We start from the raw sequence: 27,113 nt of genomic DNA on the forward strand, positions 1-27,113 counted from the left end.
AACATCTTTATTGGAGTATAATTGCTTTACAATGGTGTGTTAGTTTCTGCTTTAAAACAAAGTGAATCATCTATACATATACATATATCACCATCTCTCTTCCCTCTTGCGTCTCCCTCCCTCCCACCCTCCCTATTCCACCCCTCTAGGTGGTCACAAAGCACCAAGCTGATCTCCCTGTGCTATGTGGCTGCTTCCCAGTAGCTATCTGTTTTACATTTGGTAGTGTATATATGTCCATGCCACGCTCTCACTTTGTCCCAGCTTACCCTTCCCCCTCCCCATGTCCTCAAGTCCATTCTAGTAGGTCTGCGTCTTTATTCCTGTCCAGCCCCTAGGTTCTTCATAACCATTTTCTTTTTTGTTTTTTAGATTCCATATATGTGTGTTAGCATGTGGTATTTGTTTTTCTCTTTCTGACTTACTTCACTCTGTATGACAGACTCTAGGTCCATCCACCTCACTACAAATAACTCAATTTCGTTTCTTTTTATGGCTGAGTAATATTCCATTGTATATATGTGCCACATGTTCTTTATCCATTCATCTGTCGATGGATACTGAGGTTGCTTCCATGTCCTGGCTATTGTAAATAGAGCTGCAATGAACATTGTTGTACATGACTCTTTGAATTATGGTTTTCTCAGGGTATATGCCGAGTAGTGGGATTGCTGGGGCATATGGTAGTTCTATTTTTAGTTTTTTAAGGAACCTCCATACTGTTCTCTATAGTGGCTGTATCAATTTACATTCCCACCAACAGTGTAAGAGGGTTCCCTTTTCTCCATACCCTCTTCAGCATTTATTGTTTGTAGATTTTTTGATGATGGCCATTCTGACTGGTGTGAGGTGATACCTCATTGTAGATTTGCATTTCTCTAATGATTAGTGATGTTGAGCATCCTTTCATGTGTTTGTTGGCAATCTGTATATCTTCTGTGGAGAAATGTCTGTTTAGTTCTTCTGCCCATTTTTGGATTGGGTTGTTTGTTTTTTTGATATTGAGCTGCATGAGCTGCTTGTAAATTTTGGAGATTAATCCCTTGTCAGTTGCTTTGTTTGCAAATATTTTCTCCCATTCTGAAGGTTGTCTTTTCGTCTTGTTTATGTTTTCCTTTGCTGTGCAAAAGCTTTTAAGTTTCATTAGGTCCCATTTGTTTACTTTTGTTTTCATTTCCATTTCTCTAGGAGGTGGGTCAAAAAGGATCTTGCTGTGATTTATGTCACAGAGTGTTCTTCCTATGCTTTCCTTTAAGAGTTTTACAGTGTCTGGTCTTACATTTAGGTCTTTAATCCATTTTGAGTTTATTTTTGTGTATGGTGTTAGGGAGTGTTCTAATTTTATGAAGTCCAGTTTATCTAGTTTTCTTCTGTTGCTCTTGCTTTTAGTGACATATCTAAGGATCCATTGCTAAATCCAAGGTCATGAAAATTTATCCCTGTTTTCTTCTAAGAGTTTTATAGTTTTAGGTCTTATATTTATGTTGTTATATTTTGAATTAGTTTTTGTATATGGTGTGAGGTAGGGGTCTAATTTTCATTCTTTTTGCATGTGGATATCCAGTTGTCCCAGCACCATTTGTTGAAGAGGCTGTTCTTTCCCCATTAAGTGGTCTTGGCGCTCTTGTCAGAAATCAGTCGGCTAGGGACTTGCCTGGTGGTCCAGTGGTTAAGGCTCCACGCTTCCAATGCAGGGGTTCAATCCCTGGTCAGGGAGCTAGATCCTTCATGCCACAACTAGAATCCACATGCCGCAAAAAAAAAAAAAAAAAAAAAAAAAAGATCCCACACGGCTCAACTAAAGGTGCCGCAACTAAAAAAAAAAAAAAAGATCCCACACGGCTCAACTAAAGATGCCGCAACTGAAGATCCTGTGTGCCACAACTAAAACCCAGCGCAGCCAAATAAATAAATAAATAATTATTTTTAAAAAATCAGTTGGCTAGGAATATATAGGCTTATTTGTGCACTCTCAGTTCTATTTCGTCAATTTAGCTGTCTATCACTATGCCAGTACCACACTGTTTTGGTTTCTGTGGCTTTGTGGTAAGTTTTGAAATTGGAAAGTGTGACTCAACTATGTTCTTTTTCAAGACTGTTTAGGCTGTTGGAGGCCACTTGCAATTCCATATTAATTTGAGAATCTGCCTTTCCATTTCTGCAAAAAAAGGGGTTAGAATTTTGATAGGGATTGCACTGATATATCCATTTGGGTAGTATTTTGACCTTAACATTAGTAATAGTGAGTCTTCCAATCCATGAAGATGGGATGTCTTTCCATTTATTTAGGTCTTCCTTAATTTTAGCAATGTTTTGTAGTTTTCAGCGGATAAACCTTTTATCTCCTTGTTTAAAGTTATTGTTAGGTATTTTATTCTTTTGCGTGCTATTATAAATGGAGTTGTTTTCTTAATTTCCTTTTTGGATTGTTTATTAAGGGACCAGCTTTTATCATGCATTATATCCTTTCTTTCTTACTTTGATTTTTGATTGTTTTGCCCCAGGACACTGACTCCGCATCCTCGTCTGTTTTGATATCATTGAGGTTTATTGATACTTGTATGACCTTTGACCCATTAGAGTTGTTGCAGCCACTCAGTTGCAAGATGATCCTCAGTGACTATACCCTGACTTGCTTTCATTATTTCCCTCCCTTTATCCCAAAGGATATTAAAATCTACTGTGATTTTTTTTTTTTTCTCAGCTGTTACTCCTTTGACCATGCTGGTGTCCTGGTTCTCAGGTCTCTTTTCTAAATAAGGCACTCATTGAAATGGACACTTTGGACTTGGTCCTTTTCTCAGCCCTTGGAACTTCCTTGTTCTGATCAGGACACCCCAACCTACTTTTTCAGTCACTCCCCTCTACCAGGCTCTGTTTCCTGGTCTCTTAAAGAGTTACCCTTTTCCTGTCTTGTGCCCAGCTGGCTCAATATAGCATCACTGAATAAACTGTTTCCCTCATTGCCTCTCTAACCATTCCTCGCTGCCCGCTTCTCTGTAGAGGCTACCACACCACTCCCAGACAATGGATAAGCCTTGCTGTCTACTACCCCTGCTTTGAGATTGCGTTTAATTGTTACTGTCATATTTGAAACACTAATAATTAGAAGCAATTAGAAAGAAGTAGATTATCTAGATTCTGTCTTCATTGTCTTTCACTTTTACTTAAAAATTGTTTTGAGCGTGATGGGGAAGGAAAGAAAAAAGATTACATTCAGAAATAAATGTATGATAGTCTCTACAGATTTCATCTTTTTCTAAAAATCAATTTGTTTAAAATTCTTTTTATTTTATTAATTTTATTTCCTGATTATCAGAGTAAAAACATACTGATGGGCCATTTGGAAAGTGTACAGGACCATAAAGAAGAAGAAAAGTATATGTTATTTAACCGTGCATTTGGCAGTCTTTGGTAAATATCTTTCCAGTATTTTTTTCCATGTTCTTATTTTTCTTTATATAGTTGAAATCTTAGAACATGGGTAACTCTTTGATATAGATGGTACTTCACAATCTATTATGTTATGTTTTCCCTCACTCTCTGTCTTCTTACCTGTGGTCAGATTGTGGCCTATACATTTTCTACTTTATGAAATTGACTGTGCTTTTCATTATAGCTGATCACTTTTTCTAAATCTCTTATTGATGCTTTGAAAGAATTGAATTTCCTTTAGAGTACGGTCTTGGTGTGTCTGCATGTCCACTCAGCCGTATTAATTATGGATGGAGATACACGTATCAACATGCTAAGATCAGACTGATAGTTTTGTACCATGATTATACTTACATTGGGTTCTCTTCATATTTCTATTATTTTGGGAAGATTGTACTTATATTGGGTTCTCTTTGCATTTCTAATATTTGGGGAATTTTTTGGACTCCTTACATTTCATTTAGAGTTATATTCATGATGATTATACTTGAATTATTATGTATTATGTAAACCTCAGTGTAAAATGATTACCTCACGTTAGAAATAAAAGTGTTATTAACCTTTCGGTATGTTTTGGAGTAGCTTTTTTGGGGAAGGATATATAATCGGTGTATTTTTTTAGAATCTGTTGTCTTCACATATGATGAGAATTTGTCTGGGAATGTAATTCTTGGCCCGCTTCTGATTTCCCTGAAACCTATAGCTTTGTTGCCTTCTCTGTCGTCTTCAGGATTTCCCATGTTATCCTTATTCAGACAGTGAGCATGCGTAGTCCAGGGATTTTCTTCTCCTTTCAGCCCCATTGTCACTGTTGCATGGTGAAGTTCTTTCTGAGCTTTGAACTTTTCACTGTGAGCTTTTCAGTTCGTAGTGCTTTGCCAGATTTTGCCTTTTGGTTGGGTATTTTAAGGGAAAGTTGAAGGAAGGTGTTTTAGTCGTTAGTAAATTATTATTACTAGTGTTAATCTTGATATATCAAAGATATTATCTTTACCAATGTGATTTTTTAAAATTGAAATTTGTTGTTTGAGGGCTTTCTCTAGCTTTTACTGGCCTTCATGGATTACTCTAGGCAGTAATTGGGTTTTTGTTCAGTGCATTGCTGTAGCTGTATGCATATTTCTTTAAACATGTTTTTGAAAACTAATTTTTATTTTTCCCAGTTTAACTTAACTTTCATAGGAAATTTAAGAAAAGAATAAAAGCATAACCCATAAGCCACCATTTATAATCAATCACTTCATATTTTTTGGTATTTCCTTTCTTTTTTGAGAAATGGAACACACACATTGTACGTATACCTGTACAGGGTTTTTTTTTTAATGCAGGTCCTCTTTTTTTTTAACCTTTTTATAAATTGAAGTATAGTTAATTTACAATGTTGTGTTGGTTTCAGGTGTATAGCAAAGTGATTCAGTTATATATATAACTGAATATATATTCTGAATGTATATGTATTCTTTTTCAGATTCTTTTTCCATTATAGGTTAGTACAAGATATTGAATGTAGTTTGCTATGCTATACAATAGGTCCTTGTTGTTTATTTATCTTATATGTAGTAGTATGTATATGTTAATCCCAAATTCTTAATTTATCTCCACCCCCCATCCCCTTTGGTAACCATAAGTTTGTTTTCTATGTCTGAGTCTATTTGTTTTGTAAATAAGTTCATTTGTATCACATATGAGTGATATCATATGATATTTGTCTTTGTCTGGCTTACTTCACTTAATATGATAATCTCTGGGTCCATCCATGTTGCTGCAAATGGCATTATTTCATTCTTTTTTATGGCTGAGTAATATTCCATTGTATATATATACCACATCTTCTTTATCCATTCATCTGTTTATGAACATTTAGGTTGCTTCCACGTCTTGGCTGTTGTAAATAGTGCTGCTGTGAACACTGAGGGTTGCATATACATGTACATTTAATTCACCAGACAAATATTTATTGAACACCTATTTTATGCAAGGGAACTATTATAGATGCCAGACATTATTAAAATTTTGCTGTATATAGTTTGTATCTTGCCTGTTCTTATTTAATGTAACATTCTAAGCAAAACTCAATTCATTAAAATTTATTTGTAACAGTCCTGTTCATGGCTTCATAGTCTTTTTCAGTGTTTTTTTAGTCATTAAAACCTGTCTTCAAAGGGGAAGCTCAATATGTCACATGGATGAACAGGAGAGATTTGACTGAAGGCGTGTAATGGCTTAGAGTACCACCTCTCTCCTCCAAAGAAAGAGAAATTGTTGAAAACTATTGTTCTCTGTTATGGATATATTATAGTTTATTGATTACTGCTCTGTTGCTGGTAGTTTATATTGTTACTTTTCTTCAATTTTAAATTTTATTTTGATTAATATCTTTATACATAAACATTTGGATCTATATTTGGCTTCCTTAGGATGAATTTTTCAAATTGGACTTAGTGGGTCAGAATATAAATATTTATAAAATATTGATATATGTTCACAAATTGCTTGCTTGCCGCACACTGCCTAACATTCAGTATTGTATTTAAAGAACATAAGCATTTCTGTTACAACATCAAATACATTAAAAAAAAAAACCTTTAAGGTTTCCAAGTCACTGAAAATAACAGGACTTATGGGAAGAATAAGGTTAAGGGCAAACCATTCAAGACCTCTGCAGTTTTCAAACCAATTACTAACAAAAGCATAATTGGTACCTTATGAGATAACTTGGACAGCCTGGTCAAACCACTTAGGGTGGCTGAGGCTGCTTCAGAGGAGAATTAAAGATGTTAAAACATAATAGGGTGGAAATCGCTGGCTTGCATGTTTTTGAGATAGTGCAGATGAGAGCAGCTTTCTAAGCCATTGGGGCTGCCATAGAGTTGGACACAAGAGAAAGTGCATCTTCCTAGGTCCAGGAACCATGCAGAGACTGGTGGTGCTCCTCTGAGGAGAGAGCCCTGCGTGCAGGTGCTTATTTTTAGTTTTCTTAAAATAGGGCTGAGAGGGCTCCTGCCTGGTGGTAGCTGAATTGAGTAAGGGTCTTTTCCTTTTCCACTGAAAGTTATAATTCTTTACCTGCTATTCCAGTCCCCCTTGCCTGGGAAAATTCAAATGTAAACTGACACAATTTCTGTGTTGTACTGGTATTGTTATTTTATTTACTAACCACTTATAAGCTAATTGGTGTTCAGGAACCTGTCTTATGACAGAACAGACTGTATTTGCTAATTTGATAGGTGAAAATTTGAACCATTAAATTTGAACCATTAAAATGGCTTCTTTGAAGAAATTCAAACCCTTCCAAACTAGGAATAACTACCTGAGTTAATAAAGAATAGCTATTTCAGGGCTTCCATGGTGGCACAGTGGTGAGAGGCCCGCGTACCGCAAGAAAAAAAAAAAAAAAAAAAAAGAATGGCTATTTCAAAATAAATTGCTTTCAAAATCTAGTCAGGAAACAGCAACTCTGTTTAACAGTTGTATTACTGTTTCAATACCTCAATCTAGGGTAGTGAGTTAAAAATTTTCAGTTTATTTTGGTGGTCATTAAGATATGGATCACAGGGCTCCAAACTTTCAACAGCTTATGTATATTACTTTATTTGTTGAGCATAGAAGTCATGGTTTTGTAGTGACTCATTTGTGGGAATGACTTCATTCAGGATTATGCAGCATTCAGTTATAGCACCAGAGAAGACACGGAGTAGGGGTGTCAAGTCAAGTTCAAGATTGGCTGTTTTCAGGGTAGGGTATGCATGTCTTGATATAGGCTGTGGGAGAAAGTTGAGGGTACTGGTAAGAAAGTAATTGCAGTAATTGGCGTTGAGGCCAGTAAGAAGAAAATAAGGAAATAATTGCTATAATCAAATGGGAAAAACAAGAGGATTATGAACACTGGCGATATTATGAGCCCACAGAACAGCTGTTGTAACAATAAAGGGAAGGAGCTGAGGAGCTACTAACTATTGAGATAATTACAGTGTAAGATTTTGGAGGTAGAGCAATTTATATATTGTCACTGTCCATAGAAATGGGTTGCTTTGGTATGGATGAAGGTTGTTGGAGTTGAGGAATAAAAGGATCATTGAAGGTTGGGTTGAGAGTGGGTTGGTCTCAGGTACGTTGGGAGTCTGCCATAATAAGTCACAGGATAAGGGTGTGTAGAAATTTCATAAACTGGTTCCAGAATCCTCAGTGAATGAGGTAGCTAAGATACTGGGAAGGAGTTTTATGTGGAGTTGAATTTACAGAACTCCTAGATGTTCTTGACACTTTGAACTGTGTCTGGAAAATTTAAATATTTACACATCGTTGTTATTACCAGTAATAACCTTATAACTGTTATTTATTAGGAACAATTCATTTCCCTGTGAATGATGTTTGAAATTTAAATTTGGAAGTTGTTGATCACTTAAGATTAATTCTTTTTTTCTGAAACTTTTTATGTTGGTGATAGTAACATTCTGTGGTATGCAAGCTTTTTAAGACTGGAAAAGAGAGGTAAAAACTTGTTGACTCTTTAAAATAATTTAGGTAAACTTTACATACAATGAAACATGCAGATACAGTTGGTCGAGTTTTGAAAAATGCATACACCTATGTAACCACCGCCCCCATTAGATGCAGAACATTTCCATCACCCTAGGAGGTTCCCTTTGTAATCAGTTCACCAATCTCCCTCCCAACCCCCTCCCAAGCAACCACACTAATCTGATTTCTGTCACCACAGATTAATTTTGCCTGCTCTAGAACGTTATATAAATGGAATCATATAGGATGTACTCTGTGTACAGCTTCTTTGACTCATATTGTCTGTGAGATTCATCCCTTTTGTTACAGAGTCTCAACAGTTTATTTTCATTGCTGAGTAGTATTCCATTGTATGAATATACTCAATTGGTTATTCATTCATCTGCTGATGGACATTTGTGTTGTTTCCAGTTTTGGCTATTCTGAATAAAAGTGTTATCAATGTTCACATACGAGTTTTTTTGTGGAATCATATGTTCTTATTTCTTTTGGATAATTACCTAGGAGTGGAATTACTGGGTCTGAGTAGGCATATGCTTAACTTTATAAGAAACTGCCTGTTTTCCAAAGTAGTTGAACATTTTTACCTTCCCAGCAATGTATGAGAGTTGCAGTTGCTCCACATCCTTGCCAACATTTAGTCATTCTTGTGAGTGGAAATGGTATCTCGTTGTGGTTTTAGTTTGTATTTCGCTGATAACTAATAATGTTTAGCACCTTTTCATATGCTCATTGTCTATTTACATATCTTTTCTTACAAAATGTATGTTCACATCTTTTGCCTATTTTATTTAATTGGGTTGTCTTTTTAGTTTTGGTTCATAAGAGATCTTTATTCTAGAAACAAGTCCTTTTAGGTGTATGAGTTGTGAATATTTTCTCCCAGTTTGTGACTTGAATTTCATTTTCTTAATATCTTTTAAGGAGCAGAAGTTTTTAATTTTAATGATGACCAATTCATCAATTTTTTCTCTCGTGGTTTATGTGGCCAGTCCAAGAAATCTTTGCTTAACCCAGGTTGTGAAAATAATCATTTTCTTCTAGAAGCTTTATAGTTTTAGCCTTTACATTTAGGTCTGTAATCAATTTCAGATCAGGTTTTGTAATATGTGATATGTAAGATAGGGCTCAAGATTTTTCCCCCCATACCTTTATCCATTTGGTTTAGCATCACTTTATTTGAATTGCCATTGTGCCTTTGTTGAAATTCCATTGACCCTTGTGGGTTTAGTTTTGGATTCTGTTTTGTTCCATTGATATATCTATCCTTATACCAATACCACACTGTCTTGATTACTCTAGTTCTTCATCCTGTTGTGAAATAGGATGATAATTGGAATCCTTACATTACCTATGAGGTAGTGTGAGTCTTCCAACGTTGTCTTTTTCTTTTTTCTTCAAGATTATTTTGGCATTTAAATTTCATTTTAGAGTTAATTTGTTTCTTCAGAAAATCTGTTAGGATTTTGATTAGGATTACTTTAAAGCTATAGATCAATTTAAGAAACTTGACATCTTAACAGTGTTGAGGCTTATCTAAGAGAATGGTGTCTCTCCACTTACTTAGGTCATCTCTAATTTTTCTGTCATGTTCTGTAGTTTCCAAGTAAAGAGGTCTTATCTTTAGTTAGAATTATTTCTAGATACTGTTTTCTTTTATGTTATGGTATTGATTTTTAAATTTTATTTTCCAATTGTTGCTAGTATATAGAGATACAAGTAATTTTTTGAATATTGGCCTTGTATTCTGAGGCTTTGCTAAATTCATGAATTGGTTTTAGTAGTATTTTATTAATAATAGATTTCATAGTGTTTTCTCTGCACATGTAATCCTATCATCTGTGAATAATGAGCTATAGTTCATCCTCTCTAACTTTTATACTTTTTGTCTTATAAATTGGCTATGACCTCCAGCGCAAGGTTGAATAGAAGTGTTGGAAGTGGACATCCTTGTCTTGTTTCTGATCTTAGAAATAAGAATTTAAATTCACCATTGAGTATGATGTTAGCTATAGTGTTTTTGTAGATACTCTTTACCAGACTGAGAAGATTTACTTCTCTTCCTAGTTTGCCCAGTTTTTTTTAATCATTATTAGGCTTTGAATTACCAAATGCATTTTCTGCATCTATTGAGATGATCTGGGTTTTTGCCTTTTATTCATTAATGTGTTTAATTATATTGATTTTTAAAGGTTTACCTTTTATAAACACTTGGTCATGATATATTAACCTTTTTCTATATTGCTGGACTCAGTTTGCTAATGTTTGATAGAGAATGTGTCTATGTTCACGAGGGAAGTCAGTCTAATTTTCTTACGATGTTTTAGTCAGGTTTTAATATCAGTGTAACATAAAATGAGTTAGGAAGTTCTTTGACTGTTTTCTGAAAGAGTTTGTGCAAGATTGGTAGTATATCTTCCTTAAATGTTTTGGTAGAATTCATCTGGACCTGGAGCTTTGAGGGAAGATTTTTAATTATTTGGATTTTTAATTTCTTCTTGTCAGTTTTGGTAAATTCAAGGATTTTTTTTATCTTATCTAAATTACTGAAATTGTCATTAGGTTGTTCATAATATTCTTTTTTTAACATCTATAGGACTTGTAGTAACGTTGCCTCTTCCTAAATATTGTTAGTCTGTGTCTCCTTTTTTTCTTATTTATTTATCTATCTATTTATTTATTTATTTATGGCTGCGTCAGGTCTCAGTTGTGGCATGCGGGATCCTTTGTTGCGGTGCGCAGCCTCTTCGTTGCGGTGTGCCGGCTTCTCTCTAGTTGTGGCTCATGGGCTCCAGAGCACGTGGGCTCTGCAGTTGGGGAACACGGGCTCTGTAGTTGTTGGGCGTGGGCTTAGTTACCGTGCAGTGTGTGGGATCTTAGTTCCCCAGCCAGGGATCAAACCCGAGTCTCCTGCATTGGAAGTCCGCGTCGTACTCTTAACCACTTGACCACCAGGGAAGTCCCTACTAATCTTTTCAAGTAATCATCTTTTGACTTTATCCTTATGGTTAATTTCTATATTGTGGTATTTATCAGAGAAGGTAGCCTGCATTATTTCAAGTTAGAATCCATTTTGTAAAATGTGTAATGGGGGCTTCCATGGTGGCGCAGTGGTTGAGAGTCCGCCTGCCGATGCAGGGGACATGGGTTCGTGCCCTGGTCCGGGAGGATCCCACATGCCGCGGAGCGGCTGGGCCCGTGAGCCATGGCGGCTGGGCCTGCGCGTCCGGAGCCTGTGCTCCGCAAGGGGAGAGGCCACAACAGTGAGAGGCCCGCATACCGCAAAAAGAAAAAAAAAAAAAAAGTGTAATGGGTCTAATTCATGATTAACCTCCCTTGTTTCATGTCCCATAATTACATTGTTCAAATTATATGTCCACACTAAATTTTTATCTGTTTTGATCTTTTGTTTTCTGAAGGATGTTAGTTTCCAACTATGATTGTGGATTTATTTCTTCTTGATTTTTTTTTTTGGCTTTCTATATTTGAAGCTCGTTTGTTAGTTGTACTACTATATCTTATGTTTTTATGAATATGAACTTTTTCTTACTAATAAATTCATATTAATTAATGAATTTATTAATATAAAGTCTTTCTACCTTAAGTTCTAATTTGTCTCATGTCAGTATTGCCATATTTACTTCTTTGTTTTTCTCCCCCTTTTAACCTGGCATATATTTTAAAATTTTGTTCTAGGTATTGTATATCTCTTATGAACAGCATCAATCTAGACTAGAGTAAAAAAAATATTTAAAAACAAGCAAAATTTAAGCTATTTACAGTTATTGTGTTTGCTGATGGCCTTCTTTGTACCCAGCTTTCTTGTTGCATTTCCCTCCTACCTCTCTCCCACCTTCTTACTTTCTTTCCCCTACCCTCCTTTCTCCAGCCCTACCAGTCCTCCCTCCCCAATTGTTTGCTAGCACTTCCTGTTCTGCTGGCAGGGAGAGCCTTTTGCAGAAGACCTCTAACTTTCTCTCATTGCATTTGGTTTCCTCTATAGGATCAATAAAGCAGCGCTGCTCAACCAGTGCAGCAACTTTCCCCTATGTAAGCCTCAAATCTCATTTCTGAATTAATGATTGTATTAGATTCAGTTCAGAAATGAGAAAACTAATTTTACAGGAGAAATGCCTATAGCAGTGTTATTCATTTCTCTATCTGTATCTTAGGAGGTGTGAGAGCCTCACCTTGACCTCTTTGTATACCACAAGGTGTTTTAGACTCATGGTGTAAGGCTCAGTAAGTATGAAATTTTCATTTCAGTTGGCCTCCCCTGTACCTTTTTCCCTCCTATGTGTGGAATATGTGTCATGCATTACTAGAGGGACACCTGGTCACAACTTTTAATAACAGTAAATCAATTGAGAGAACTTACTCCCTGCTTTCATTCTTAAAGTTCTTTTGGGTTATCATAGAGAAAACCTCTGATTCTTTACCTCTCTCAAACACTTGCTATTATCCCCTTCCTCCCTTTTTGTAAACAATGAGCTGGGCTCAGGCTCACTGCCTTGGTGTAGGCCACAGTATTTAGTATTTAGTAACGTTTTGTTTTCCTTTTAATTGATTTATTATTTTTTTTTTGGTTACCTTGTATTTTTTCACAATAATTACTGGTTTTCCATTCAAGATGGTGATTAAATTTTGCCTTTAAAATTTTTATTTTAAGAAGGGGTATCACAAAATTGAGAAATGTGATGTGTGTTTGAGGTTGGATGTGACCTTGGGCAAGAAAGTGATATGGCAATGAGTGAGGTTTGAAATCTCCAACATTTCTCAGGCATCTCGATTATTTCTCTTTTTATCTGCAGTTCTAACTTGTCTAACAAGTGTTTACTGAGCATCTGCTTTGTGCAGAGGACTGTCCCAAGAATACGAGAAGTATGGTGTTCTCCACCTTGTAGTTCAGATTGGGAAGAGGACGTATGTCTGTGTGGCAGTGGTGTGAGTGTACCTTGGTAACATGCCGTCCAAGCAGCCAGTGCGTCGTACTGACAGAAGCCGAGGTCATCTCTGGCTGGGGTCTTGAGGCCTTGGTTCACATTAATATTTTCACCCAGGTGCCCATCTCTCTTCCTAAATCCTCATCAGTTTTGTGGGGTTAAGGGGCTTTTGTTTGTAGGCATTTCTCTGAGAAGGTCTGTTTCCAAAAGGAAGTGTATCACATTGGTGGTTCTCGGAAGACAGCGTGGCTCCCAGAGTTGTGGCTCCAGCACCCCTGTGCTTAGCTGGAGGACCACTTAATTGTCCTGAGTCTCAGTTTCTTAATCCTTGTTGGTGATGATGAAATCCTGTGTTCTTCCTACTTTGTAAGGCAGCACATGTGGGATATGTTTGTGATGTGCATTTGTACATCAGTGTTATTTTTATAATAATCAGTATTTGAAATACTGATGGTTAATGCTTTTGAGGGTATTATGGGCGTTTAATTTTTTTCCCTATTTTTTTTCTAGGTCTTGATGCAGAACTTTATTATGTGAGAAATGATCTTATTAGTCACTACGCCCTATCCTTTAACCTGTTAGTACCCAGCGAGACAAATTTCCTGCACTTCACTTGGCATGCAAAGTCCAAGGTAAGAGAGCGGTCAACCAAAGATGCCAAGACAGGACCACCCAGGCCCAGAGGCTGAGGCAAGGACTGTATCTGAGGAATGGGCTGCCAACCATACAAGGGGATCAGTGGGTGGTGGGCTGTAGCAGTACTGGATCTTTTCAGATTTCTATTTTAAATCTTGAGCCTAGTCCTCTAGACTTTCTCAAATCCTTGAAAATGAAGGTAATCATCATTTATGTGACTAGCTTATGGCAGAACACTTACATCTTTTCAAGCTTTTCAAATAGGGATGTAGCTCTAGCTTGAAGAGGGGACAGCTGGACCTGTTAATGACTATGCTGTTACTGTTATGATGAAGTGATATGAGTGAGGGGTGGGGGAATTTGTAAGTTAGGTGTTTCAGACATGTTTGAGGTATTGGATATAGTTCTCCCATTTATGGAGAAGTGGTAAAAGTCAGGTACAGCAGACGTAAGCACCTGTGTGTAACTGTGACGAACCTCTTGCCTGGTTTGCTTGTTGCTGAATTCTTCACATTTCTTCTGACTGTCTGGGCTTCTCTAACATGATAAGTTTTCTCTTAGGTCAGAGAGTGAGAGGCTGAATGTAGAGCCCACCTCCCCCGATCAACTTCAGTTTCTTCTGGCACCATTATATATAAGCTTCTGAGTAGGGTTTTATTTGGGAAATAAAAATAGTTTTTGCTACTAAAAACAAATAAGAATACCTACTGTACAGTTTATTTTAAAATTATTATAAAGTGGTATTTGTCCTTATATTTGTTGCAGGTCATTTAAGTTTGATCACTTTAATATAGATCTTTTTTTATCTACTTAGAAAACAATAATAGTTATTGGGAAAATTCAAATATTATAGAATTGTTTTAAGAACTGTTAAGACTTTGTACCTCTGTACCAAGAAGTAATCATTGTTTATAATTTGGTATACTTCAAAGCTCATTTCTTTTTCCTTTTTAAACAAAAAGGGGATTTTCTAACACATGTGTTGTTCAGTGTTTCCCCCCTACCTGATACTATGTCTTGGCATCTTTCCATTTCTCTACTTTCAGATTTAACGCAGTCTCTTTAATGGCTTTATAATATGATATCATATGGATGTACGATGTATTGTTATTTGTTAAGTGCCTCATTGATGCATGGATTTTTTTTTTTTTTTTTTGCGGTACGCGGGCCTCTCACTGTTGTGGCCTCTCCCGTTGCGGAGCACAGGCTCCGACACACAGGCTCAGTGGCCATGGCTCACGGGCCCAGCTGTTCTGCGGCATGTGGGATCTTTCCGGACCGGGGCACAAACCCATGTCCCCTGCATCGGCAGGCAGACTCTCAACCACTGCGCCACCAGGGAAGCCCGATGCATGGACTTTTAATAGCATTTTACTGTTTCAAACAATATTTCCTTTCACTATTACAAATAGTTTCTTCACTTCATTTGGCAGGCAAAATCCATGGTAAAAACAATTGGTAGTTCATCTTTTGTTGCTGTTTCTAACTTTATTATTGATGAATATAGAAACAAAAAATATGTATGTGTGTGAATGTTTATGAGTATGTATGTATACATTAAGAACATCTTAATTTGTTAAGAAATTTTTGTGTACTTTTGGCATTATTTCTGAGTAGTACGTTGTGACCAGGAAGTGAAATGACTGGGTCAGAGACTGTGCACGATTAAAATTTTGATTGATATTGCCAAATTCGTTCTCCCTTCCCTCTCTTAAGGTGGTACCAATAAGCCAACATTCCTTACAAAGTGAATAAGAGTGCTTCTTTCAGTTCACCATTTAATGCTAAATATTTAAGTATATTTGTTTGCCAGTCAGATAAGTAAAAATGATTATATAAATATGCATATATCCACATTATTATATATACTCACATGTACATTAGAGAAACGTACACACATACACATACATGCATTAAAATGTAGCTGCAGGAATGCTGTGATTAAAGTTGAATTAGCTTGGATCCTGGGTAAAGCATATGTGCCTTGCTGTCTAGAGCACCTCAACTGTCCAACATTATTGCCTTGGGGTATCCAAATAGGGGGGTGTTCTTTTAGGAGTGGATAGATCTCTTTAGGGTGAAATCTACAAAAACAGAGAGAGAAATTTCATGTGAACTAAGAACATATGGTAGATGGTAACTTGGATATACTGAAGTGCCAGCATAAATCATATAGGTAATTCAGAAAAGGTTCACCTGAGACATTTTAATCTAAGGTCTGTTAGTTTGAATGGGTAGACACCTGGACTCTTCAATGAAACAGCTATCACATTTTTCAGTATTCTTATATAACATTGTGTGACATTATTATTTGGGGCGGGTAACTTTTAATTTTGATATAATTTCAAACATAGAGAAAATTATAAGAACAGTACAAAGAATTCTCAAAGAGTATCCTTTACCCAGGTTCACTAATTGTTACTGGTTTGCTCCATTTACTTACTTTATCATTCATTCGCTCATTCTCCCCACACTCATGCACACATACTTTTTTCCGTTGAACTGTGTGCAAGTGAATTGCATGCATTGTGTCCCTTTACTCCTAAATATATCAGTGTATATTTTCTAAGAACAGGGTTAGGAACTTAATATTAAAACAATACTATTATCTAATCTACAGAACTCATTTCATCAGTTATCCCAATCATGTTCTTTATAGCCCTTTTTTCTCCTGTGGCCTTTCTTTGTGTTTCTTGACTTTGACATTTAGGAACATACAGGCTAGTGGACTGTCCCTTATTTTGAGTTGTCTGAGGTTTCCTTACGGTTAGATTCCGGAATGTCTCCTTGGTGGTAACACTACAGCATTGCTGTCCTCCACAGTGCACACGATGTCAATTTGTCCCCTTACTGTTGATGTTAACTGTGATCACACAGTTCACCAGGTTTCTCCACTGTAAAGTTCTCTCCTTTATAATGAACAGGTAATCGTGGGGAAATAATTTGAAATTATATATTAAAATCCCATAACGCAACACACTTTCAACCACTAATTTTTGCACCTGTGTTTAGAACTAGGTTTCACTTTTAGCCAGTGTGATTGTTTCCTCTCACTGGAAGAGGTGATCTGCACTGGGTAGCCATTTGGTGGTAGTGCTGTAGAAGGAATTTAAACATTGTGGAGTGGCAGTCTTAAAATTTAAGTTCCTTTGCAACTCTGAGATCCATCGTTTCTGTGAATCTTTCAGGCAGAGAAGCTTTTTATATTCTTCAAAAAATTGATGGTTACTCCTTTGTTACTTTTCCTATCTTTAATGTTGATGAATACGAAAACAAAAAATACATATATTTTAAAATAGTGAAAAATCTAATGAAATAGTAGAGATTCTATTCTGGGTAAGCTGCTGACTTTGAATAGGATGTGATTGTTTCTGGGCCCACTTGGGGAAAAAAATGCTGATATACCATGAGAATATTTTCTGGGCAAGTGCATGAGTAGTGACTTATGAATAAAAAGGCAGTGTGGGATGTGGCAGTTAGAATTGAACAGAATTAAACATTCTATTTTCATTCATTTTTAAAAATATACACTAATTTTTTTTTTTTTCATTTGGAGTGAGTTTCAGGGGTCTGACTGCTGATAGTGGGTGCCTGAGGAGTTTTAGGAGCCTGTCACAAGGAGGAAATTGGAGTGGAGGAGAGCAGATAGAAGAAGGGGCTCAGATGAATATATATGTTTGAACGGGAAGCAGTGTTGGCGTGGGTACATTTTGGATTAGCAGGAGCCTTGGTATAGCTCTTTTGTACTTTCATGTTCTTCACATTATCTTGCAGAGCATCATTTCTAAACTACTTCTGTGGCGGGTATTAAATACCATCATTAATGCACATTTGGACTGCTCTTGCTGGTATGATAGTCCTCGTAAGGCAGAAGCTCCCTGACTTGTTGGAGGCCATCACATTTATTTACACGTCGAGGCCAGAAGCCTAGAAGGGATCCTAGACTCCTCCTTTACCTTCCCAGTCCAGATTATTCTCGCTCATAATTACACCTTAAATTCGTTTCCTGTCTCTCTCGAAACTAATGCCTCATCCTTAGTTTGGGCTTTCATTGTTTCTTAACTAGATACAGAAATAGTCTTCTAACTGGTCTTGCCTCTGGACTGACCTCTTGCTGTACCCCCCGCAAAGCTGTCCTAGGGCTCTCGGTTGCCATCAGAATAAAGTTCTATTTCTTAGGGAGCCTTCATGATCTCATCCCTGCCTTTTCTTTTTCTGCCTGCCCTCCTGCTAATTGTTTACTGCCATTTTTTGGGGGGAGGGGTCTGGCAATTTCTGGAATGCCCTGTACCCTGTTACATTGCTGCTGTTTGCTCTGCTAGAAATGCCCTTTCCTCATTCTCTACCTCATTAACTCTTTTTATCTCAAAACTTACACTTGGTGTCACCTCTGTTTCATCTATGTCAGGTGCCCTTTTCTGTACCCACAGTGACCTTCTCTTTCCTCCCTCATAGCCCTTATCATACTCTAAGAATATTTTAGTAGTTGATTTTCTTGTCTGTCTCCTTCCAAGGTGCTGAGCATGTTAAGGGTAGGAACCTCTTTTGTCCTTTTCTGTGTCCCTTGTGCCTGGTGTAGCACCTGGTAGTTAGTTACAGGTATTCCTTAACTGACTATGGAAGAGATGCACAGGTAGAAGCCACAGGGCACAGCTCGACAAATGGGGAACTTCTGAACAGTTAGAGCTTTTCAAAGTTAGAATGTGCTGCTTTAGGAGTGGTGGATTCCTGTATCTAGAAATGTGAAAACATAGGTTGGGTACACTTGACAAGCTAGTTGACAAACTAGTTGCACACCTGGGATTTTCCAGATATTTCACTCTGAATAAAGTTGTAAATTTGGAAAAATGAATGGAATTCATAGTTTGAATATATAGCTAAACTTATCTCACAGTTCATCTGTAGCAGGTGTAAGAATTTAGAGGAAAGTGCTAATCATGTTATATCTTAAAATGTTTTATAGTAAAAAACTAAGGAACGTGTGTACGTTAAATCTAATTTAGGTTCGGCTTCCATTGCAGCTCCTAATTCCAGTTTTAGGTCATAATCTCTTCGGTGATTCTAGCACGGTTGTTTAATTGAAGTTTGTCTATTTTAAAAGTTAATCTTTTTTTTGTTTTTGTTTTTGCCGTACGCGGGCCTCTCACTGTTGTGGCCTCTCCCGTTGTGGAGCACAGGCTCCGGATGCGCAGTCTCAGCGGCCATGGCTCACGGGCGCAGCCGCTCGCGGCATGTGGGATCTTCCCGGACCGGGGCACTAACCCGTGTCCCCTGCATCGGCAGGCAGACTCAACCACTGCGCCACCAGGGAAGCCCTAAAAGTTAATCTTTTGAGTATTTCATTTATGCATATGGTACAAAATGCAAAAGGCATAGGGGTATACAGTGAAAAATAAATCCCCTACACCTTCCTAGTACCATCCCCAAGCAATCTAGCCACCCAGTTCCCCTTCCATTGGCAACCACTGTTACCTGATTCTAGTCTCCCCTTCTAAAGATAGTCTGTGCATAGATAAGCATCTAGGTGTGTGTGTGTGTATTTTTTTGAAATGGGAAAATCATGCAAGGGGCTAGGAGAGACATGTTGGAGAGTTCTTCACCTGATCATGTTGGCTCTGGGATGCAATCAGGAACTTTCAGAAGGAAGGCCATGGCTCCCAGGCTCCAGCACTTTGTAGTTCTTGCTTTTTAAGAATTGCCAGAAGATGAGGTATTTGCTTCCAGAGATCTCCAGGCTTCTTGGTATTTCACTTCACATTGTAGATATTTTAACGTTAGTTTTAACACATCAGAGCTTTTGATAATAGTGTTCTCCAGTGTATACGTGATTCTGTTTTATCTTGCCAAACAGGTTGTGGTCTTCTCAGAGACTGGAGCTGTGTCTTATTCATGACATTGTGTCACACTGCCTTAGTGAGTGGTTGGTAAATGTGATGGGTTAATTGCATTTCCAGATGGGATGAGAACTCTGGTGTTGCTTGTCTTTCACAAGGCCACACACTCAAAAAGAAAAAAAAAAAAAGACTACTGGTGGCTTTAAGAAATAATTAGTTTCTTCTGTATTCCAGAACATTCTCCAATATCCAGAAAAAAACATGCAACTGCATCTGTTAAGTGTCAGTAGATATTTTAGATAGCTGAAAGGCAAAAATATACCAAAATGTAGCAGAATACAATCCCCACTCACTCCCATCCCATAGCTGATATCTGGTTTCAGGAATTCATCATTGTCAGGAGGGTCTGCAGGGAACTTGTCCAGAGTTCCTACAGCAGCCCTGGGGCTCAGCCTGCTGTATCGCCTGCAGAGTGGGGTTTCTATGAGAAATGCAGCACTTCTGGTAATTTCAGAGGAATTAAAAGCCTATTTGGCTGTAGGCAAGTGTATTCACTTTAAATCTGTACTGTGTTCCAAAAGGAAGTGGCTTTACTCAGCAGCTGCCTCTTTGCAATTGCCATTTGTTTCCAAGTAAGGGAAGATTACCAAAAATGTTTATTTCTTAGCTTATTCAAATATTTATATTTTCTCTAGTTTCTTTTCTGAAGTATTTTGGCTCATTCTTTTTTCTGATAAACAACTGCTGTTCAGATTTCCTTTGTTCCAGTAGATTATAAATGTTAGCTTTAGAGCAGATCTGTTTCTTCAAAGGATCATTGGCAAGTGAGATTCGATATAGAGCGATACATGCCAAAATAGGAAAAAACTGGCCTTTAATAATGGGCAGTTTCTAACCCCAGAAACTGCAATTTAAAATTTTATATTCTGAAGGTTCCAGAGGGAGAAGAGAACTGCTTTGGAATGCCTTTCACGTTTAGGCAGAGAGCATCAAAAAGGGAGGAAGCAAAGGACAGGCATGATGCTTTCACACTTCTTAGTGTTCCAGGCTGCTCTTGGCCAAAGCTCTTGGGCTTTTCAGAAATCTTACTCAGCCCGTTCACCACCTCTCTCCATGCCCCTGACTCTACCCAGCTCCACTCACAAGCTTACTTCTCTCCCTCCTGCCCTTCTCCGCCCCCAACCCGTGGCTGCACTGAGACTCTCCAGAGCTAGTCTTGTTCCCGCCCTTAGCACTGCAGATAAGGCCTTTGACCCTGTTTGCCGCTGGCTTTATCTGCTGCCCCAGGGGTTCTGGTCCCTGACTAGCTGTGCCTCTGCTTGCAATAACTGAGACCTAGAATAAAGGAGACAGCAAGTGTGGGGAAGCATAATAAGTTTGGTTTTGAATCTGCCACATTTGAGAGCTGTAAGATTATTAGGTAGATATGTCTAGTAGGTAATTGGGCATATGGGAGAAAATGAAGATATAGGAGAGTGAGAGAGATGAGTTGATGATACAAAATCCCATCAGTGGTGAAGTGGGCTAGAACTAGTATACTAGGAGAGAAGGGTTTATCATTTGGAGAGGAGAACAGATCTCTCCTTGGGACTGGTGCGCAAAGGTTGAGTGTTCTAAACAGATCTGCCTGGAGCTGAAAAGAAAGGCAGAAAGGGGGTTCCTGTGTGCCAGCCGCAGGGGACAAGAGCATTGTCCGAGAGAAGGGAAGTGGGGAGGGCAGCAGGTGGTGAAGCTGTGGATCCTGTGAGATTTGGAGTGAGAAGACTAGGGAGAGAGGGGTGAGTGGGGAAGGGATTGCTGAGCAGAATTAACGGCCTACCCTGAAGCTGGGGATCATCTTTGTGTCGTAGCAACTTTCTCTTCCAGGTGTGATTTCCCCCAGCAGTGCTGGGCAGCAGAAGTAGAGTAAGAGGTGGTCAGAGTCCTGATGGCAATACGACTGTGTCGGTAACTAGTCTTCTTTGGGGCACAGTCTGTGGGAAAGTGAAACCAGGTCACTAGCTAGGCTGGAGAGGATGGAAATAGCTTTACTGGCTATTGCATCCCAACTATGAGCATAGCCCTTGGCTTACAAATGTGCTTCATAAATGTTGGTTGAATCAGAGTGTTGGAGACAAAGAACCGGTTTTATAGGAATCAGATGTTATGATGGGATCTTTGATAGAGTGGGATTTTTGCATTTGTTTTGGTTATGGGGCAATTCTTCAGTACATAGGAATACTGAATGTTAATATTGAAGCCATCAGGAAGATGGCAGGAGACAGAGTGAGCCAAGCGCCCAGGCCTCTGCAGAGTCCCTGTGTGTCACTGATGATGTTGGCGTGAGAAATAGCCGTTATGAGTAGAAGTTGGGAGATTCAGAGTATAGGGGGTTTTGCATGAGGAAGGGGTGTGTAGGACCTAATGATTCTGAAAGAAAGCTGACCCTACTGTCTAGGCCCTGAGGGTTGAGGGTTAGGAAAGCCAGTCTGGGGGAGAAGGTGGGGAAGACACTTGTGAAGAGGCTGAGAGTATGGGAGGCTGTTTAGAATAGTGGCGTTCCCAAGATGGGGGACAAAACAGAAGGGCAGCAGTATTGTTCTTGGCAGGGCATAGGAAAGCTTGTGTCAGAATCTCTGGGGTCAGTAGGCTGGTGCTTACGGAGAAGTGCAGCAGGGCCTAGGGTAGCTACTCTGGAATGATTGCTGATGCCACTGGGATCTGCGTTTATTAAAGGGGACCTGTGCCAGACTGACAGGTGTGTCATCTTAATTATTTTATTTGATCCTCATAACATGGTTATACTAGCCTCATTTTATAAAAACTGAAACTCGGAAAAGTTAGTAATTTACCTAATGGTCACACAGTCTCATGGTTCTAATCCAGTTCTTGCTGACTGTGCTTAATTTTTTTTTCATGCACTTGCCCTTCATGTATTGCCCTGTTTAGAGGTAGCATGGATATAGGGATATAGTCAATGCATTCTCTTAATGTTAGTCAATGAGCGTTGCTGGGAAAGCCTGCCCATTCTGGGCCCAGACTTTCTGGGCTGCAGCTCTCTCTCACCCCCTAGTGGCAGTGATGGTATTTTGGCCTGCTAAGATGAGAGGGAACACTTCTAGCCAAGGTGCCACTAAGTCACTGATGTGCAGCAGCAAGAACATTCCCTTTGTTGTGAACGTGGCACTTACCGAATACAGCCTTCAACAATTGTTTGTATACCTATCTTAACTGTAAAGCAATACTTTAATATTTGCATACTCCCTACAGCGTTCTGGGACTTTCAAGTAGTGTGTGAAAAGAGAAACCCAGAGGGGGAGTTACAGTCATTGGATTGAGCCCTTCTTATCCATGGTTTAAACACCTCCTGACCCAGTTAATACTCAGGTGTCCATCCTTTCTTTTATAATCTGGAAGATTACTCTTTCCGTTTCCTCTTTGTTAAGTCTTTTTTTGTTGGCTTTTTTTCATTAGCATATAAACATGTTTGAGTATCTTCCATTGAAAAAAGAAGAAAGAAGGGCTTTGAAATCTACCCCACCACCCATCCCCAGCCCTGCTCCCCACCATTACCTGATTACATTCTTCCTAGTTAAGTTTCTTGAAGAACGGTTTCTTGGACCTCTTTTCTACTACTGTTTTCCTAACCCACTGCCCTTTGGCTTCTGCCAGTCCCAGCCTCCACCAAAAAGCTCTTGTGACCACTGAATGGGAGAGGGGTACCATTCTTATTGAGTCCCCAAGGGCAGGACAAAGAGTAGTGTGAAATATAAGGCCTCACTGAAGGTCTTGAAGGCGGCAGCCATTCTGAATTTCACCTATTGCTTTGCACTTTGAACTCTTTCTTTCATGAACATCTCTCTAGCAACAGGATATATTTATTGATTGATGCTGATTGGTTCTATTGAGCCACCTGTGTAGGCCAGGTATTGATAGAGAATATTGGTGTTCCCAGGACATCTTCCTAGTCACCCCTCTTCCTTTCCTGATTCTGAATCACTTGAGAAATAGATCCAGAGGTTAGATGGGCATCCAAACATAAACTTTCTCAGTGGTGAAAGCTGGACTAGAGAATGTGGCTTAGATATTCTATGAGAAATTTGTACCTTGGAATCTGCTTGTGAGGTGAGTGGGTCTGTAGAATAGACCTTCATCCCAGTCATATGCAGGCCCTCAGAGCTTGGCTTTTATCAAATAGAGAAGTCATTGGTGACTAGTCATGGTCTGTAAATTATACATCTCAGCCCCTTGGCTCTTCATATCTATCTGCCTCTCCAGCGCTTCTCTGTCAGTGGCTGTAGTCCTCAGCAGAATTTCTGAATCCTAGATGGCAGATTGTACAGGAGGGTGGGGGTACTGTTCTGAGCATGAAATAGAGGGTGGCTTACTGGATTGAATTTTTATCCAATTGAAAATTCCTAGGAACAAATGCACAAACATAACAAGACAGAAACTGAGTCATAAATACAGAGAACAAGCAGATGGTTACCAGAGGAGTTAGGGTAGAGGGGGACGAAAGAGATAGATGAGGGAGATTAAGAGGTGCAGACTTCCAGTTGCAAAATAAGAGTCAAGGATATGAAATTTACAGTGTGGGCAGTATAGTCAATAACTAAACAATATGTTTGTGGTGATGTATTGTAACTAGACTTATTTTGGTGATCATTTTGAAATGTATAGAAAAATCACTGTTGCATAAATGGAACTAATATAGCGTTGTAGGTCACTTATACTTCAAAAACAAACAAACATACAAAGAAACACATAGAAAAAGAGATCAGATTTGTGGTTACCAGAGGAGGTGGGCAGGGGGAATTGGATGAAGGCAATGAAAAGGTACTACAAACTTCCAGTTATAAGATAAGTAAGTGCTAGGGATATAATGTACAACCTTATAAATAGAATTAACAATGCTGTATGTTATATATGAACATTGTTAAGAGAGTAAATTCTAAGAGTTCTTATCACAAGGAAAAATTTTTTTCTATTTCTTTAATTTTGTATCTATATGAGATGATAGATGTTCCCTAAACTTATGGTGATAAGCATTTCATTATGTATGTAAGTCAAATCATTATGCTGTAACCGTTTTAAACTTATATAGTGATATATGTCAATTATATCTCAATAAAACTGGAAGAAAAAAATAAACACACCCCAAGACAGTAATCTAATGGGTCATGTAAGAGGCAATGCAGTCTGGTGGGGAAAAGTCTTAGAATCAGACGCAGCTGAGCTGGATTCCCACTCTAGCTACTTTGCATATATTCAACTTCCCTGGCTTGGTTTCTTCCAACTGTTTAAAACAAAAGGAACATTCCTAGCACTGTTTCTGACAATTTGGACTTTTTAAAAAATAGCTAGATTATTTGTTCTTACGAAAGGCTCATGCATTCATTAGTTAATGACCTAAATCAGTGAGGTCAAGCTGTTGGTGCCTTTTCTGTTATGATGGATCCAGTGTGTTTATTTCTCCATTTTACAGGTTGAATATAAGCTGGGATTCCAAGTAGACAATTTTGTGGCTATGGACATGCCCCAGGTCAACATTTCTGCTCAGGGGGAAGTTCCACGCACTTTATCAGGTGAGTCTCAGTGACAGAGTTTAACATACTGTTTTTAACTGTGTCCCATGTACTCTCAAAGAACAGTTAAACTACTGATAATGTAGTATTCTACGCACACACGTAGGTATCAGACGCATAAGTACTTTGAAAAGTAATTTTTTTAAATAGGGGTTATTTGGACTTGTTTAAACCATTTCCTCTTTTCCAACCCTTCCAGAACTGTCTGCACTCAGCTCTTCTCTATCTCCTTATATGCATTGTTGGCCCACAGCTGGGTCCCTTTGTCTGGTCTTGTTTCTCTTCCGTTAGTTCCCACACTGCAGCCCTGATAACTGCCGAACACTCACTTCTGACCATGTGATATCAAGCCCCTCAGTGCCCCCACCCCAGTCAGCTGAGTACATTGCACACTCCCCAGCCAGTGTGCTGTGTTTACATCTGCCCCTGCCTGCCTGTCTAAACCTTATTGCTGCATTTGCCCCAGTGTTCCAGCAGTGCCATGCTACATGTAGTTCTCAGAGCCATGCCTTTGCACAAGCTTGTCTCTGTATTTGGAACCATTTTTTCATCTTTCCTGCTTGTGAATTTCTATTCATACTAAATATTCTGCAAGACTCAAAATCTGTACTCTCCTTTTCCTGCCTCCTCTCCCTCCATTTGTTAACTCTTCTGTATTTAGCTGTTTTGAACTGATCACATTATCTTGTAATTCTTTCTTTCTCCCTCTAGCCTGTGCCACCCTGAGGGCAGGAGCTGTCTTTTTCAGCTATCTACCCTGGGTGCCTAGCATAACATCTGGAACAGGATAGGCACTCAGGACATGTCTGAGTAAATCATTTAAGTGTTATATTTACACCAATTTAACTACTTTTGAGCCAGCCTTTTGAGAGAGGCTTCTGAAGATGTGAGATTTAAAGAAAACGAAAAATTTTTAAACTTGACAGTATAAGCCCCAGTGTTATGGAAATTTTTTGACAGTCTTACTCACTGTTATTAGTGACATTCATTAATCCAAGCTTTAAGAAAACATGGGAAGGCTGGTTAATATTTATGGGCCAGTAAAGAAATTTAAAAATGCCCATATTGTTCATATGCTGATGTAGATGGTAGAATGATGTATTCTAAATTTGTAGAAAAAGAGTCTTAAACTGAAAGATTGAAAAAAAAAAAAAAAGTGCACCAAAGTCTGTTAATCCCCTTGCTTACATTAATTGATTAAAAGCCAGTTTCTGATTAGAAAGGTTTTTTTTTTCTTTTTAGTTCATAGTTGAGAATTTATCAGTTTCATTTACAGGTTTATTTTTAATCTCTTCATTAAGAATAATACATAATTGCATTTTGGTGGTGAATTGTCTTTCCTTTTTTATCAAGTAATTTTTGTTATTACTGTTGATTGTGACTGATGAGGTAGTAGGGTTTGCCTTATGATTCTGTAGCTTTATTATAATAAGAGAACTTATGAGACAAATTGATATATTAAAAATCATGAGCAAATTTGAAAATAATTCTCTTCCTTTATGTCTTGGTTTGTTCTTTAATGCTAACTTTTATATCTGTAATGAATGAAGTACTTAATGTCCAAAGCCGTGTAGTCTAAAGATAAGTTCTCTGAAAGTTTCTGCTTAGTATGTTATGTAAATGTATTATTTGTAGTTTTATTGAAAAAAAATTCTAAATTATTCAATGGGCATTAATGTTGATTTTTAGAAAATTAAAATATTTTTTCTTTTTTAAACAGTGTTTCGGGTCGAGCTTTCCTGTACTGGCAAAGTAGATTCTGAGGTTATGATACTAATGCAGCTCAACTTGACAGTAAATTCTTCAAAAAACTTTACAGTCTTAAATTTTAAGCGAAGGAAAATGTGCTACAAAAGTAAGGAATTTATTTACCAAAGTATGTGTTTTATATAGATGTGAGAAGGTCAAAAATAGATTTTGTCATCTTTTTACAGATTTGTGATCAAATCTTGATTATAGTTGCAAGTGAGAAAAGAGAGCACTAACTGATGAAATTCCAAAATAATCACCTAGATAGCTTGTAGCCAGGAATCTCATTCAGGCCCCACTTACTTCCTGCTTTCTCAAAATTTTGATCAGAATTGCTAAGGACGTTTTCCTTTAGGAATGTGAAATAGCACTAGTGGCTGAAGAGGTAAAGAAATCAGGTAATTTTGATAGATACCCCTGAGTAATGGGGT

The 27,113-nt window shown here is 38.1% G+C and overlaps 1 protein-coding gene across 4 annotated transcripts in view; it reads left to right on the plus strand.

Annotated features, from left to right (window-relative positions):
- The window catches only part of RYK (receptor like tyrosine kinase), a 100,150-nt gene that overhangs the window by 16,540 nt on the left and 56,497 nt on the right, over positions 1–27,113 (plus strand). For 3 of the 4 annotated variants that reach the window (XM_073803803.1, XM_033855371.2, XM_033855372.2), the window contains exons 2-4: positions 13,410–13,531; positions 24,834–24,933; positions 26,654–26,788. In XM_073803803.1, coding sequence (XP_073659904.1) covers positions 13,410–13,531; positions 24,834–24,933; positions 26,654–26,788 — 357 coding nt within the window. The remainder of the gene's footprint in view (positions 1–13,409; positions 13,532–24,833; positions 24,934–26,653; positions 26,789–27,113) is intronic. The other variant, XM_073803804.1, reaches the window with a different exon arrangement.

This window comes from Tursiops truncatus, chromosome 4 (assembly GCF_011762595.2).
Source record: "Tursiops truncatus isolate mTurTru1 chromosome 4, mTurTru1.mat.Y, whole genome shotgun sequence".
Lineage (NCBI taxonomy): Eukaryota > Metazoa > Chordata > Mammalia > Artiodactyla > Delphinidae > Tursiops > Tursiops truncatus.